The sequence below is a fragment of the Ursus maritimus genome, unplaced genomic scaffold, assembly GCF_017311325.1.
Source record: "Ursus maritimus isolate PB19 unplaced genomic scaffold, ASM1731132v1 scaffold_13, whole genome shotgun sequence".
Taxonomy (NCBI): domain Eukaryota; kingdom Metazoa; phylum Chordata; class Mammalia; order Carnivora; family Ursidae; genus Ursus; species Ursus maritimus.
The window spans coordinates 49,294,603-49,311,070 of record NW_024423675.1 but is presented as its reverse complement, the minus strand read 5'-3'; the positions used below and the strand labels follow the sequence as shown (position 1 = coordinate 49,311,070).

Sequence of the window (16,468 nt, the reverse complement as noted above, 5' to 3'; positions counted from 1 at the left end):
AAAAAACAAAAAGTAGGGGCGCCTGGGTGGCACAGCGGTTAAACGTCTGCCTTCAGCTCAGGGCGTGATCCCGGCGTTGTGGGATCGAGCCCCACATCAGGCTCTTCCACTATGAGCCTGCTTCTTCCTCTCCCACTCCCCCTGCTTGTGTTCCCTCTCTCGCTGGCTGTCTCTATCTCTGTCGAATAAATAAATAAAAAAAAATCTTTAAAAAAAAAAAAAAGAAAAAACAAAACGTATATTCCAGTTCTTTTTCTGGCCAAAATATGCTCCCAACCTCTCTCTTTGCTTATAATACATTGAATAATAAGCATAATGAGGAAGTTTGTTTATTTTCTGTATTATAAATTCTAAAGGGACTAGCTTTTATTTTTATACAGTATAATGTCAATAAAAACATCAACATCAAAATATTCTCAGATATAAAAAAAGCAAGTTTTAAAAATATACTGCAAGTTGCTGTTTAAAGCAGTAATTCTTAGATATTTTAAATAAAAATTACAAATCACAAGGCCTTACATACAAAAAACTCTAAATTAGGTGCAGTTGGAATAGTAGACAATTAGAGGATCTGTCTTATTCTTGCTTTACAGGGGAGGGCTCAGTGAGCTTTTAATTCAAAAATACCCAGCACTGTCTCAATACAATAGAACTGGAAGAAACTAAAGTTGGGGATTTCCCAATGATTTTATTGAGGTAACTTTTCCCGATTTTATACATATATGCATTTATATATACTTAAGAAAGCTAAACAATGTTCTAAGGCACTTGGAATTGTGCACAGCAAAGTATCCTATAATATTATACAACTAAATAAAGCATAATTTTGCTTTTTAAATAACACAAACACCAGTAAGGAATAAAAAAGGTAACACATAGTCTGTCTTTCAGGTTACAATAGTGGAATACATGTACATATCTGTGTATACTCGTAGGTATTTACACCCACATACTATAATACAGTACAGACCAAGAACAACAACAAAAAGAGAGAAACTGTCATGTTAATCAGTGTACAGTTCCAGTTATTTACACCCACAGATATTGTACCTGTGTAATATGTAGAATTAGATCACTTACTGGAAATCAGGAATCAGTCAGTCAGTCTGATAATGATCACAGCTTACCATTCTTAATCACTTTAACCAAAGATTAAAATAACAAATGAATGCGTATAGTTCTTTATTTAAAATCACTATTACATAGAAAAAAATGACAAGTTTTGAGTTTTTGCTAGGTCCTAAATCTGGTGAAACTGGTGCAGAATATTTTGAACACATTGGCACATTTCTAAGCCACAGAAGAAATATTTAAAAAAAATAAAAATAAAAATTAGTGCCTAGATTTTAAGTAACGAAAGTGGTTTGACCCTAGATTTATTCCGATGGTTTTCAAATGCTAGTTAGCACTGCAAAGGTGACATCTTTTAGTGAAGGCTCTCTAAGCAACGTAATGATACAAACTACAACAAAATCATCCAGTAGGGAAAGTCCCCCAAATTGGCAAGTGGCACAAAGATTATTGGCATTTTAATATACCATGAAATTGACCTGAGGGTGGAGTGGCATTCTGCCTCATTTACTCCCTTTAATTTATTCTTAAAAAGAAAAAAATACTGGTATTTAGCAAGATAAGAATTCTTAAGCACCATCTAAAATTCACAATATAGCCTCCTTTGTCAACTCTGAGTTGCTCTGTCTCGAAAAAGATGTTTAGAAATTTTAATATTTAGAAAAATTGTAGTGGCTTAATTCTTCCATTCTATTAGCCACAATTCATCCAAATCATTTACCATTCAGTTTTGGCGATAAAAAGCAAGAGAGAGAGTATGTTTCTGTATCGTTAGCGTAGTTCAATAATGTTTCAACGAGGTAAAATCATCTTGCTTTGTGTGTGACCATCATGGAAGTATGAACAATATGCATGCAATCCAGTTAATCCACGCTTCCTTCAAAATTGAGTATTGATACATTTTAAAAAAGATTAACTGCATGATCATAGTTATACGAGAAGAATTCAAGCATTTGCATGTGGATTTAATGCTTCTTTAATTGGATAAATAGGTGACTGCTTTATAACTCAAGGGATGTACCTTACTGGTGAAACCTAACGGTGATTTTCATGGACCACACCAGTTTGGTTTATGTGGACTGTTAGCTGTATTTGCGGTTAAGCCATGCAATAATCCTCAAGACACTGACAAAGATGGTGACCAACAGTGTAGTTCTTAGGTGAAAACTGTGAAGCCAAAACAGGGAAAAAAAAAAAAAAAGCTTGCTTCATTTGAAATTTCTCCTGTAAGTACATACCGGGACTAGCCGAGTGACTATGCCCATTGAACCTGCCAAGGCTGCCCAGCAACCCCCTCCCTTGAGGAACTGGCAAATTAAAGCTTCACTGAAACAGAAGGCTTGAAAAATAAAGGGGGAAGAAACTATTCAGGGCCCAAAGTAATGCAGACGATGTTTTGAAATAGGTATTTTTCGCTGTGTGTCCTCAAATGGCAGTAGACAGTGGGACTCAAGGGAGGTGGTACTGCCTTAGGAGGCCCTTCGAACATGGGAGAGCGCTTCTGACTTTTGGTTTTCACAGTGACTGGGCATGCTACTGGCATTTGCTCAGCAGGGGCTTAGGATATAAAACATCTTGCAGTGTAGGGANCATTTCTGTAAACAAAGACTTGCCCAGCTCCAAATGCCAACAGCACCCCCACTGAGAAACACTGATCAACAGCGCTGTGCTCATAGGTGCAGTCTGTGTCAGCAATGTGACAAGCTCCACGACATTTTTCGTGCAGTAAATCCTAGCACGGCTAAAAATGACCCCTGCCCTCTAAGGTTGGCTTTCGGTGAGAATAGCTGCCACAGGATTCTTCTCTATTTTATTTATCTTATTTTTGCCAGAAACCTTACGGAATATGTAGTGGGATTTCTTAATTTGGAATGACCTTGTGAACTATGCTTCCATTGTTTTCCAGATACGGCTAATGGTGGTTCCCATTTTCATACAGAACGTAAGCATAATTATTACCAAAAATAAAGGGAAAGTGAAAACAACAACTGGTTTGGGAATATTCTACCTTTGTCCCCACCACCCTTTGGTCACCGCCAAGTTATAGTAGTTCCTCATGCTGAAACTCGGATTTGAACTACCTAAAGATGAGCTTTCTCTCAGAAAGATGGTCTATTAATTTGATGGTGACTTTTGCCATTGCATTCCCCTCCAGGGCAGATTTCAGTTCCCGAAGTTCATTCTGCTTTGCCAAGCAAAATAATGTGATATAGCCTGCCAATAAGAAGACAGCACATATGCAATAGAGGAACATAACCTGTTTCAAGAGCCAAGGGACAATTCTGTAAATAAATTACGTCTTAGTGGTTCCTTACTGCTCACATCATACTCTAATGATGTGAAGAAATTAGTTCTTGTCTCAAATTATACACTTTCACTAGTAAGGTTAGGGTTCATAATATGACTGGAATTCAGGAATGCTTCAGCTACTGTACTGATGAAATGACATAAATGTACATATCTTCCATCTCACCTATTTTGAAGAAAACTTCTCACAGTGTTTAATGTGCTTCTGGCACTGCTTAAAACCTAAAAAGCTGAAGAAACTTTTGAGTGAAAAGGAGGAAAAGAGAGCTTTCACTCTTTAAATGTGCACATGGTACTATGTGGTAGGTGAGACTGTCTTTTTCTATCGTGAATACAGTATCATTTTTGAGAGTTGTCTGATTATTGAATATAATACCTGTTACATCTTAAAACGTGGTACATATCAGGATATGCAGTGTTAATGCAGAGTTTTTTTTCTCTTTTAAGTGTAAGCTATTGGATTTTTTCAAAGTACCAATGTAGCATGGAATTAGGGGTTTTAAGAAATTATCTCTCATTTTTAATATCTGATGATTTTGGAAGGGTGTATTCAATTCCTTTACTGTCTTAAACAGATTTTCACTTACATTTCAAAACTTTCTAACAGAACATATTTACTAACTTTAGAAGAAGATAAGTGACTACAATCATTATGCTAATAAAGGACATGAAACTGAAACCAGAAAGTCGTCTGTTTTTCTGGGTAAATCAGAGAGCAAAATCAGATGAGTTTGCTTTTTCCTCCATTTAAAACAGCTATTCAAATACCCCAAATGGTTCTCTGAATATTACAGATTTAGTTTAAATAATTTAAGGAATTAACATAAAGGTAAATTATATCAAAAATAAAAAATGCAAGACATTTCACATACACAGGGAATTATCAGGCAGGACTGCCTTAAATTAATGCTGATCACCAGAGGACTCATTTCATCAGGCCACAAAGATGCTGATAAAACCCATGGCATCTTCTTACTACTTTAATGTTAATGTTCTTTTGCTCCATTTAAAAAAAGACAGAAATGGCCACTTTGTGTTTTACAGTCTGTCTGGTTCCTTCCTGCCAGAGATCTTCCTGGATATGGGCTTGTTTTCTTCCCTAATCATATCTTGGGGACTCAGGAAAACTCACTTCCTCTATGTCAGCCTAATGTCTCACTTTAAATAGGGAAAAGCCTGGTGTTGTGTTACAACAGCCCAATTCACACACACATTTTTTTTTTCATAGAACTGCAGCTTGTTGGTTGGATAGCGGAAATGCTGGCATTGGGCAGAGGCCTAATTATATGGACGGTGGTCCACATCGTTAGGGATGCCAGGCAAGAGACCTCTGGATGGGCTGCTGGGTGAACATGCAGTGTTTCTACCTTTTAAAATTACCTATGAACACAGAGCCTTATTCTGAAAAATACAGGTTAGCTCACAATCCTTCGATTCTTTCCACAGCTTTTTATGTATAGAATCATTCTAATGATGTAACTGGTGGTTCCAATTCCTAAGTATTAGACTAGCAGTGGTAATATTTTTGACTTTTTAATTTCGCTCTAACTTTTAAACTTTTGTTTCAATGTGTCAATCAGTATGAAGAAAGAGTGTGGGTCATTCATAAATCTGACATATCATGAGGGACAGGAGTCTTGTCTTTGTACCGGGTGCATCTCATTGTAGGAAATAAAAAAACTGCATCATATGCACCATGAGTGGGGAAAAAACTGCTCCTTTTATCAACCAAGTAGACTTTCTATGGCATGTATTTTGAGTGCTAAAACAGTGATAATGTCTTATATTTACCATTTTATAGAGGCCTCGTGATTAAAAATTATAACATTTAAAGATTTTAAGTATAGAAAATTAAAATAACATTACATTCCTTGGAATATTTCCCAAGATATAACAATGATAATATAATAATACTATAAGGAAAAGGATGGCTTCGGCAAAAAATTAGAGCAAAGTTAATGTCTGTGGTTGGATTTAAATACTATGAAACGGACAAAACCTTTCAGCCAGAGAAAGACACTTGGGCATGCAGAACATTTTTTTCAAAAGCAAAAATACATCTTATACGAGTAACAAAATGACAACAGTGCAGAATCTGGGTTTATTACGCATGTGTCTGAGTACAGCAAAAGGTGCAACAATGCTGCTTACTTTTCTTAGATAGAAAATGGTCCCGGCTTTTTGTAATAGGCCAACTGGGGCTAAAACTTTTTATTTTTAAGCAAAATCACCCAATTTCAAGTGGTTCTATAAAACAACAATGAATGACAGGACCCAAACTTATCCACCAGATTAAACGTTCACTGTTTTTGGTTGAAATCACCAATTACAGTCTTCCATATCATCAACCAGAAGCATTTCAGAAAATTCTAGCCCAAGCTCTGAGGATAAAACAAAGTCTACTAGGTCTTGTCTTGTTATTGTAGGTCTCATGTGTTTTCAATAAAAGGAGCACAAAACAATCATGAAAGAACAATTGAATGCAAGGTAGTATTTACATCTGATCATATGTATTTGGGAGCAGAAGCCATGCTGTGCCTGCAACTCCACGGAAAATAGCAAGATGGCAATTGAGGGTTTCTTAATGTAAACAATACTGACTGTAGGCTCACAGAGAAATCTTCCGTGACTTTAATCTCACTGATTCTTTTGCATTGCAAGCCAATGCTATACTTACAGATGCAATCTGCAGACTCTTAAAATACAAAATGAGGTTTTCCTCACTTGCAACTTAGCAGAAATCTTCTGTGTTGTTTTGCCTTCGGGTATATATATATTTTTTTGATCCATGTACTTAATTTTTTTAATAGCAGCAATCCAACTTAATGCAGCCCTGAAAATAAGTAGTCCTTTCCATGCCCACTCAGAACTAAATGCTGGCAGAACATTTGCATTTGCTTAAGTTTTAACTTTGGACTCAGATTTTTTAAAAAAGGTGTTGTGATTGTCAATATTATCTTCCTTAGATCAAGTATGGTTACTTCAACTTTGAAGAAAGACCAAAAGATTTATTTCTAAAGCTTCCTACAGAATTATAGGATCACATTCATCTGACTTTATTCCCAGTCCTATTATCTTTGTAGAAGTTTGGTACATTAGATAAGGAGTATTAAAAAAAAAAAGTGTATAGCTATGCTACTTAAAACATGCAACAAAATTTGGGCAGGCATGCTTGTTAAGAGTCAATAAAACTCTCTTGCATTTAAGAAAAAGATGCATGAAAACACTCAGACTTATTTCTGGCAATTGGATTCACTGGCACAACATAAAATAATGGTACTATACTGCACCAACATAATGGTGAAACGAGAATATTCTTCTAGGATCAGGTCTTTAAGGAATCCACATTAGGTGATTAGATTCCCAAATCTTAATAAGTTCTCAGCTACCAAAAGCCTTCTTCAAAAATATTTATGCTTCGATTTTTCTCTTTTCTTCATTAACATAATGAAATATTTCTCTTTTTTTCTGATTTTCCACCCCCACCCCTTTCCAGTGCCCAGCAACTCCAGGCCCCGATTTCTCTTTAACCTGTACTCTACAATTTGGCTTTCTGGTAACAGGGAGCCAGCGATTGTCTTCTGCTCATCTTCTTTGATTAAAACTCCTGATGGAGAATAACTGGTGTAACCATGGTGTTGCTTACCATCAATACACATGCTGGACAGCAGAGTCACTGCACCCCTCCCTTTGCTCGTCGGCCCCATCTGGGCCATGCAGGTGGGGAGCACTTTCCATACACTTCCTTCACCAGTTCAACGGAAACACACACATTCAAATCCCAGTGCAATATCAGGTTTTCAGGAAGAGAGGCTTCCCCCAAAGATGATCAGTCTATGTTTCCAAAGAGTCTCACACTTCATTATGGACGGTGAAACCTGACACAAGAAACAGAAACTCTGTGAGTCTGGGGTAGAGAAACACATTTGGCAATTAGTAAACCGAATAAGGTACAGTGATGTTTATAAATTAAAGGCAGCTCTAGACATCCCCCAACTGAATTACTGTTACAAATCATGTCGTAACAGAATACTGTTACAAATGTGGCTGAAAAGCAGAGACAGACCCTATACAAAATATTACGGTTATTTTGTCCAGGATACAGAGCAATCAATACACAAAACATCACTAATCTTGAGGGTCGTGTTCTGACCTGTACTGAGCAGAGTGGGATGTTTCATAAAGGATTTGGTTACACCTGGTTTGTAGTTACAAAAGGAAACCATTAACTAAATAGTCCCTATTGGTTTAGCTTTAGCCTCTCATCGCCTCCCACTGAAGACTCCCAAATCTACCTTCTTTGCCTGAATTTCCAAATGCCTGCCAAGCATTTCCATCCAAATGTTTCACTAAGCATGTCCAAAAGTATACAAATTATCTTTTCTCATAAATCTGCCTTTGCACCTTAAAAAAAAAAAGATTTTATTTATTTATTTATTTGAGAGAGAGAGTGAATGAGCCAAGCAGGAGGAGGGACAGAGAGAGAGGGAAAAGAAGATTCCCCTGCTGAGCAGGGAGCCCGACAAGGGGCTCGATCCGAGAACCGTGGGATCATGACCTGAGCCAAAGGCAGATGCTTAATCAACGAGCCACCCAGGCACCCCTGCACTTTGTATCTTGTTAAACAATCTACCTTTTAAAAGATTTTTAGTCTAGGACCCTCAGATTTGCAACTCATTTCTCTCCTTCACCCTCCATATCCCATTGGACACTATGTCTTCCTTTGACTGCCTGTCTTCGAATCCATTAAAGCTTTCCCATCTTTGGCTAGTGCTATTTGAACAGCATGCTAGCTAGCTAGCTGGTTTCACATCCTTCCACACAGGTTACTAAACATTCCTTGTGCTTTTGGAGCACTGTGATTTTTGCACATGCTGTGTTTCATAATATTGCAATCCCCTCCTTTCATTTCCCATCTATGTTTTCACATTCAAGATCAAGGCCAAAAGTCCTCTTCGCCATAAAGCCTTATCTGATCTACTTCTTCAGTCTATTTCTGTGATTCCACACTTACGAAACTCTATTTAGTATTTCATTTGTCTTGTATAATCTAATGTTCATTTGGCCTAATAAACCAGTCTCCTAATTCATTTCCCTTTCCCAGGCTCAGAGATTTGGAGATCAAATCTGTGCCCCACATTGTCACTAGCAGTATCACCATAAGCACGAATCTAATCATTCCAGTTCTTTGTTAATATCATTGCATTGTTCTCCTTTCCCTATGAAATAAAATTTAAATTTCTTAGAGTAGTGACTGAGGCCTTTCAGAATGTGGCCCAAACCATGTTTCTAGCTATATCTCCATGACTACTCCCAAAATACCCCAGGTTCCAATCATTTGCCCCCAAATGCTCTCCACTTTTGTGCTCTGTCCTTTACCCTATTTTCCTTCCCATCTCTACCTCCTGCAATCTCACTCTGGGAGTTCTCCAAACTCCCCTTCCTCCATTTCTCAGGGAAGCATTAATCGCTTTCTCTTCCGTGTTCCCGTTACACTTGGTTTATAATAGTTATTTATCATAGTAAATGATCTTTGTGTAGATGTGTCTACTCAGATTGTGAGGCACTGCGGAAAGACTTGCTTTTAATCACTTTTATATACTCATAGAATACAGTATCTGGCACACTGGACAACAAAAAAATGTTGCCATGCTGAATCAAAGCATTAAAAAATGAAAAATTAAAGACATAAAAACAGTTGAAACAAGCCTGGCTATAATTTGATAATTGGAGAAGCTGCATGATGGATGCACGGGCCTTGTTATTTACTTTTACATGTTTGATTTTCCAAAACTCAAAATAAAAATAAGATATACTAAGCTTACCAAAACAGCAACTTTGTTGTGACCAAAGTACGGATGTGTCCACTTTGAGTTCAATTCCTGAAGCTAGCCCTGGCACTTTGTTAAATGGAGACATTGTTCCTGTTTCAGTCACCTGGGTGTTGTTTCGGCCCTCTGATCATGCAAAAATCCTTATTCAACTCAGGCCCTTTGCACTAGTTCTTCCCTCTAAATGGGCTGGCCCCCCTTTGGGGGTGGAATTTTTTTCTCTCCCCTGACAGTACTGATAGCTTCCTCTTGTCATTTAAATCACAGAATAGGTTGTATTTCCCTAAGAGACCCCACCCTTGTTCCTTCCTTATTATCCCGTTACATTTTGATAGTACTTAGCACAGTCAAATTATCATGTTGATTTATTTGGTTACTTGCTAATGGTTTGTCTTCCTCACGAGAACATATCCATGTGAGAGTGAGGACTTTATCTGACATGCTCTGAATTCCCAGGGTCTAGAACAGAGTCTGACTCATTCTATGTGCTCAATCAACACTTGCTGAATGCATGAACAACTAACTGAATACATATATACTGGGGCACTTTTTATTTTTATTTTTTTAATGTTTTTTTTATTATATTATGTTAGTCACCATACAGTACATCCCCGGTTTCCGAAGAACCTGCATTTTAAATTTTAATAAGATCCCAGAGGATTAGCATGCACAGAAAAGTTTTTAAGTCACTAATCTTTAACTGTTCTAATCATTATTCAGGAACATCTATCTGAAAATTATTTATTTATTTATTTGAGAAAACGAGATTTAAGCTTTTGGTGAAAATGGCTCATAAGTTTTAGAAAACTTTCTAGGGAGCTTCTATTCCCCAAAAGGTTAAGAATCAGTGATTATGCCAAACACAAAGATGCGACCTAACGGCACAGGAGGAGCCATGTATCAGTGACCGGGCTATGGCGGCTGCTGAGGAGAAATAGCCCCCATGCATAAATCACAGGGTTGCTCTGGCCCTTCACATCCACTGGAGAGCTGTACCTGCAAACAGCATCCAGTAACCACAGGGGCACTTTTTATAAGTAATTCTTGTAACTGAAGAGTCCAATCATGAGACCCCCCAAATTAACTACAATTAAATTTATACTAATCTACGATACTGCATATGATAGGACATTCCATCATGCTTTCTAGGAAGAGTCAACCATTACCTGAAGAAAAATACAGAAATTCTATAAAAATATTTCAAAAATAGTAATTGAAAACCTCTAAAATCAACCTTTTTGTATAAAATACAAGAGGTAGATAATAATGACAGCTGAAATTACTACTGTTTACTATATGCCCAGCACAAGTCCAAGTACTACATATACTACCTAGTTCTATCTTCAAAACAATCCTATAAGGTATGTACTCCTGTATACCCTCCCCTTCTTACAGCTGTGGAAACAGACACAGGGATGCTAAGTCATGTGCCCAACAGAGCTGGTAAGGAGAGGCACCAGGCTCCAGACTCTACTCCTAACCTAGACCAGACTATGAGAACAACACATGCTTTCACTCACACTCTCAAAGAGTTTTCTTGGTACCCTCTGGGTAGAAAGCAAAGGAAAAGATAATCAGGTAGATTTCTAAATCTGTCTATTAGTTTTGATGAATTTTGACCAGAGAAAAGTCCTGTTCCATATCTGAGGTTACATTTTTTTTTTAAGATTTTATTTATTTACTTGAGAGAGAGAGTGTGTGTGTGTGCGAGCAGGCAGAGGGGTAGATGGAGAGGGAGAGAGAATCCCAAGCATCCTCTGACCGGAGCGTGGAGCCCGATGTGGGGAGATCATGACCTGAGCTGAAATACTGGATACTTAACTGACTGAGCCACCCAGGGCCCCCTAGGCTGTACTTTGATAGTATAATTCTCTCAAATATCTGCCTTTTGTCACAAAGGGAACTAGATGAGAATGGGCTCAGCACAAACTTCTTGCAATTACTAGAAAAGCAAGTCCAGTGATGTCCTTGTGGTTGAAATGAGCAGTATCACTTCTCTCCACGCGGGACACGCAAACACTGTTCACACCACACAAAGGGAGCAGGAGCCCTGGGGCCCCCGACAATACAGACGAATACACTGCACCTGCAGGGTCTTCCCGCCCTGAGCTATCAGGGATCCCTCCTTGTCAGGTTCAGTTTTTCTAGGAATTAAATACAAACTCATCTAATTTAGCAATTATTTTAGCCCTCTCCTAATTTTCTGGGCTTTGTTCAGCAAACATTCCCCAATGCCTTAATCTTCATTTGGCTCTGGATTCAAAGGACAGGCAGGGGAAAACATGACATGACTGTTTCGGTCTTCGCACCCATAATGTCTGTGAGATGAAGAAGGTAAATTAACAAGTGAGTTGAGTAACAAAGGGAGTAGTCAGTGGACCAGAAGAGATTTAACACTTTTAAAGCCCAGCATTTTTCTGGAAAGTGTCCTGCTTTTAATTTCCCAAAATTAGCCGGACACTATACAGTTTTTTGTTTTTTCTGCAGGCACTATTTGCCCACGGATCCCATTAGAGAATGAATTCCACATCTGGATGTGTGGAAGGTCATGGGCCATCGGCACAGCTCCTAGGGCTGGCTAAGAGAAGAAGGTAACCAACCAACAGTGTGATTGCAACAATATGCTGACAAAGCCAGGGGTCAGAAATGTACTCTCTCTTCATATGGACTGCTGGGCCTGGTTTAAAACAAAACAAAAAAAACCCCAAAAAACAAAAAACAAAAACAAAAAGAACTACCAAAATAAACAAAAAAGTCACCTCATATATTTTCTTGCACTATCCAATCAGAAAAAGACATTTATAGCCTGTTTAAATTAGGCATCTTTTCTTCCAATTCAGCTCAGAGGTACTGAAAATGTAAACTGTTCTTACACTTGTTACTACTCAATGGTTTGCACTCATTTTGAAATATGAGAAGTTCGGCTTTGCCTCCTGAGAAGTCCGACTGACAGAAGGACAGTTTGGCTTTAGGCTTCCAGCTGATGGAGCAGTAAACAGATTTACTGTGCCCCAAGCACACCGAAACTTCCACTCTTTTTTCAGAACTCTCCTGAGACTCAAATTTGAAGTTACCTATATTTTCTTATTATTAAAACTGGAATACATCTTTCTTATTTTCATACTGTTGAGAGGAAGTGAATGGGGGCGGAGCTATTTCTAAGTCATGGAATTCAGGTAAAGATCATTCTTTTCCCAAAGACAGCATGGTACTGGCACAAAAACAGACACATAGACCAATGGAACAGAATAGAGAGCCCAGAAATGGACCCTCGGCTCTTTGGGCAACTAATATTTGATAAAGCAGGAAAAAACATCTGGTGGGAAAAAGTCTCTTCAATAAATGGTGCTGGGAAAATTGGACAGCTACATGCAAAAGAATGAAACTTGACCACTATCTCACACCATACATAAAAATAAACTCCAAATGGATGAAAGACCTCGATGTGAGACAGGAATCCATCAAAATCCTAGAGGAGAACATAGGCAGCAACCTCTACGACATCGGCCAAAGCAACCTTTTTCATGACACATCCCCAAAGGCAAGAGAAACAAAAGATAAAATGAACTTATGGGACTTCATCAAGATTAAAAGTTTCTGCACAGCCAAGGAAACAGTCAGAAAAACTAAGAGGCAGCCCACGGAATGGGAGAATATATTTGCAAATGACACTACAGATAAAGGACTGGTATCCAAGATCTACAAAGAACTTCTCAAACTCAATACACGAGAAACAAATAAACAAATCAAAAAATGGGCAGAAGATATGAACAGACACTTTTCCAATGAAGACATACAAATGGCTAACAGACACATGAAAAAATGTTCAAAATCATTAGCCATCAAGGAAATTCAAATAAAAACCACACTGAGATACCACCTTATGCCAGTTAGAATGGCAAAAATAGACAAGGCAAGAAACAACAATTGTTGGAGAGGATGTGGAGAAAGGGGATCCCTCCTACATTGTTGGTGGGAATGCAAGTTGGTACAGCCACTCTGGAAAAAGTGTGGAGGTCCCTTAAAAAGTTAAAAATTGAGCTACCCTATGATCCAGCCATTGCACTACTGGGTGTTTACCCCAAAGATACAGACGTAGTGAAGAGAAGGGCCATATGCACCCCAATGTTCATAGCAGCAATGTCCACAATAGCTAAATCGTGGAAGGAGCCGAGATGCCCTTCAACAGATGACTGGATTAAGAAGTTGTGGTCCATATATACGATGGAATATTACTCAGCTATCAGAAAGAACGAGTTCTCAACATTTGCTACAACATGGACGGCACTGCAGGAGATAATGCTAAGTGAAATAAGCCAAGCAGAGAAAGACAACTATCATATGATTTCTCTCATCTATGGAACATAAGAACTAGGATGATCGGTAGGGGAAGAAAGGGATAAAGGTGGGGGGGTAATCAGAAGGGGGAATGAAACATGAGAGACTATGGACTATGAGAAACAAACTGAGGACCTCAGAGGGGAGGGGGGTGGGGGAATGGGATAGACCGGTGATGGGTAGTAAGGAGGGCACGTATTGCATGGTGCACTGGGTGTTATACACAACTAATGAATCATCGAGCCTTACATCGGAAACCGGGGATGTACTGTATGGTGACTAACATAATATAATAAAAAATCATTAAAAAAAAAATATCATTCTTTTCTAATAAAGATGATTTCTCCAACAAATTAACATAGAAAAACTTACTCACCTTCCTGTAAAATCATTCAGATAATAGAAAACAGAAAATTACTCACAAATGTAAACTGTTACTTTCCTATACTTCCCTGTTTGATAGATACAGAAATCCTGAGTAATTCATTTCCCTTTTATTTGAAAGGGTTTCATCTCAAGGCATACACGTTAAACAAATGAGTGGGTTCTCCTAAACCAGGGCTCCTAGTTGTACCTGGGAAGCCAGACCACATGCTGGACCGGCTTTTATGATTCCAAATACTGAGCCATATGCTTTCAACTGCTGGTGGTTAAAGCAGCATTTTGCAACTTTTTTTTTTTTTTAAAGATTTTATTTATTTATTTGATAGAGAGAGCGAGCCGGCAAGAGAGGGAACACAAGCAGGGGGAGTGGGAGAGGAAGAAGCAGGTTCCCCGGGAGGAGCTTGACGCGGGGCTCAATCCCAGGACTCTGGGATCACGCCCTGAGCCGAAGGACTCTGAGATCACACCCTGAGCCGAAGGCAGACGCTTAACGACTGAGCCACCCAGGCACCCCAACATTTTGCAAACTTTTTAAAGTTTCTGTCCAGATACATGGAACACCCATGGAAGAGAGCAGCCTTGCAGAAGAAGCCTTCTCATTCCTCTGTGGAGCACCTCTTATTTTTCATTGAGGTCCCACATGTAATTCCTGCCATGTCACATTTTCTTTCTTTTTTAAGATTTTATTTATTTAGCAGAGAGTGAGAAAAAGAGAGCAAGCAGAAGCCTGGGGTGGAGGAGGGGGAGAGGGAAAGGGAGAAGCAGGCTCCCCGCTGAGCAGAGAGCCTGGGATCCTGACCTGAGCCAAAGGCAGAGGCTTAACCGACTGAATCACCCAGGCGCCCCCCCTCCCCCAGTCACGTTTTGATAAGCCTATCTAGAAGCTGAAAAGCAGTTTAGCTGTAAATCTACACAGGACACTAATCACTCAAGATGGTAAAGAACGAGATAATTACTTTAAATACACAAACCCACACCCACACGCATACCTCAACCACATTAAAAAAGTGAAAAAAAAAAAAAAACCAAAAACTATAACCCCATTCTATAAGAAACTGTGAACAGCTTTTGCATGTTATTTTCCAATCTTTTTTCTATGCATCTTCTAAATAAAACATACCATTGCTATTTATAGCTTTCTCAGTATCCCGATTTTTCCACTTAACAATAGGCCAATGATCTCTTGAGGCCTACTTTGACTCTAAGAGCGTCAATTCAATGACTATTTGCTTAATTCAACAAGTAAATAATAAGCTAATAAAACTGTAAGCAAGAAAGTACTACGCTGCACACTCTAAAAAATACTCTTATTTACAAATTCCAAGTTTACTTTTATAAAAGTAATGTTCTTTCTTTTGATTATAAATCTAACCCACGTGGACACTTAAAAAAATTCTGGAAAACAGAGTATCCTGAAGATTACAGTGACCCATAATCTTACCACTCAGCTATAACCATTTTAAAATTGAGTTTTTAAGGGGTGCCTGGATGGCTCAGTCAGTTAAGTGTCTGCCTTTGGCTCGGGTCATGATCCCGGGGTCCTGGGATCCAGCCCCACATCAGGCTCCCTGCTCATCGGGGAGTCTGGTTCTCCCTCTCCCTGCTGCTCCCCTTGCTTGTGCTGTCAAATAAATAAAATCTTTAAAAATAAATACGTAAATGAAATTTAATTTTTAAGTAAAATTTGACCTTTCATACAATTTGTCTTTATAATTTAGAGAATCATTTTAAGTTGTAGAAATGCCATTCACTATGGAAAGGGAAGTGGCTTTACCTTGCCATAGTCGTCTCCTTCCAGAATGCAATAATCCTATTAAGTAATGCATTGCCCTTGGAATGGTCTTTTGGGTTTTGAACAGCGGGCAGCTGTTGGTGGCCAGATGAGAAGTGAGCGTTCTAAGAAGGTAAGGTTAGAGCTTGGTACCTCTCAGGCCACAGGATGAAGTCTTCGTGGGCACCACCAGTCCTCACCCTTGTTACGTGGCCCCAGAATGCATTGCAATGCCAGAGAGCTATCTAAAAGATACTGGGAGAAACCAGGGGAATTAGGTGAAAGGGTGGATCACTATAATTCTTCACTGGGGCAGATCACACATGTCACAGAATGTATCCTGTGATGGAGGTTTCAGAGGTGTCTTCTGGGTATGCCAATAACAAGAATGTACACAATTAACTTTAGTGCTGGCACATTATTTAAGAAAAGCTACCATGATGGGATCCTCATTTACAGAAAGAGAACTTACGGAATGGATCCTTTATTTTTTCTTTTAAATATTTGTTTTTGATAGTAAGTTCTTGTATTTCAAAAATTCAAAGAGGGAAAACCTCCTTCTCAGGACTGCCCCTACCCACCAATTCTCCTCCAGAGAGGCAATCAATGTTATCAGCTTTTTGTGAATTTCTCCAAAGATACAGAAGCAAGGGAAGATCTACATGGGAATGGATCCTTCTGGTGTTGACTGATGCATCACTGTGTGGAAGATTATCTCTGGATAAAGAGGTGCCTATGCAGAGGGTACAAAGCTGTCTCAACCTTT

General features: G+C 38.7%; 1 protein-coding gene and 1 non-coding gene across 3 annotated transcripts in view; both read right to left on the bottom strand.

The window, feature by feature from the left end:
- Positions 1 to 6,847: 6,847 nt before the first annotated feature.
- PHACTR2 (phosphatase and actin regulator 2) overlaps positions 6,848 to 16,468 on the bottom strand; it is a 120,718-nt gene continuing 111,097 nt past the window's right edge. For both annotated transcript variants that reach the window (XM_040627889.1, XM_008695039.2), the window contains one exon: positions 6,848 to 7,256. In XM_040627889.1, the coding sequence (XP_040483823.1) occupies positions 7,241 to 7,256 (16 nt within the window). In that variant the 3' untranslated portion in view covers positions 6,848 to 7,240. The remainder of the gene's footprint in view (positions 7,257 to 16,468) is intronic.
- On the bottom strand, positions 10,103 to 10,235 carry LOC121102357. Its single transcript, XR_005834472.1, has one exon. It is a non-coding gene; the product is annotated as a small nucleolar RNA SNORA84 (small nucleolar RNA).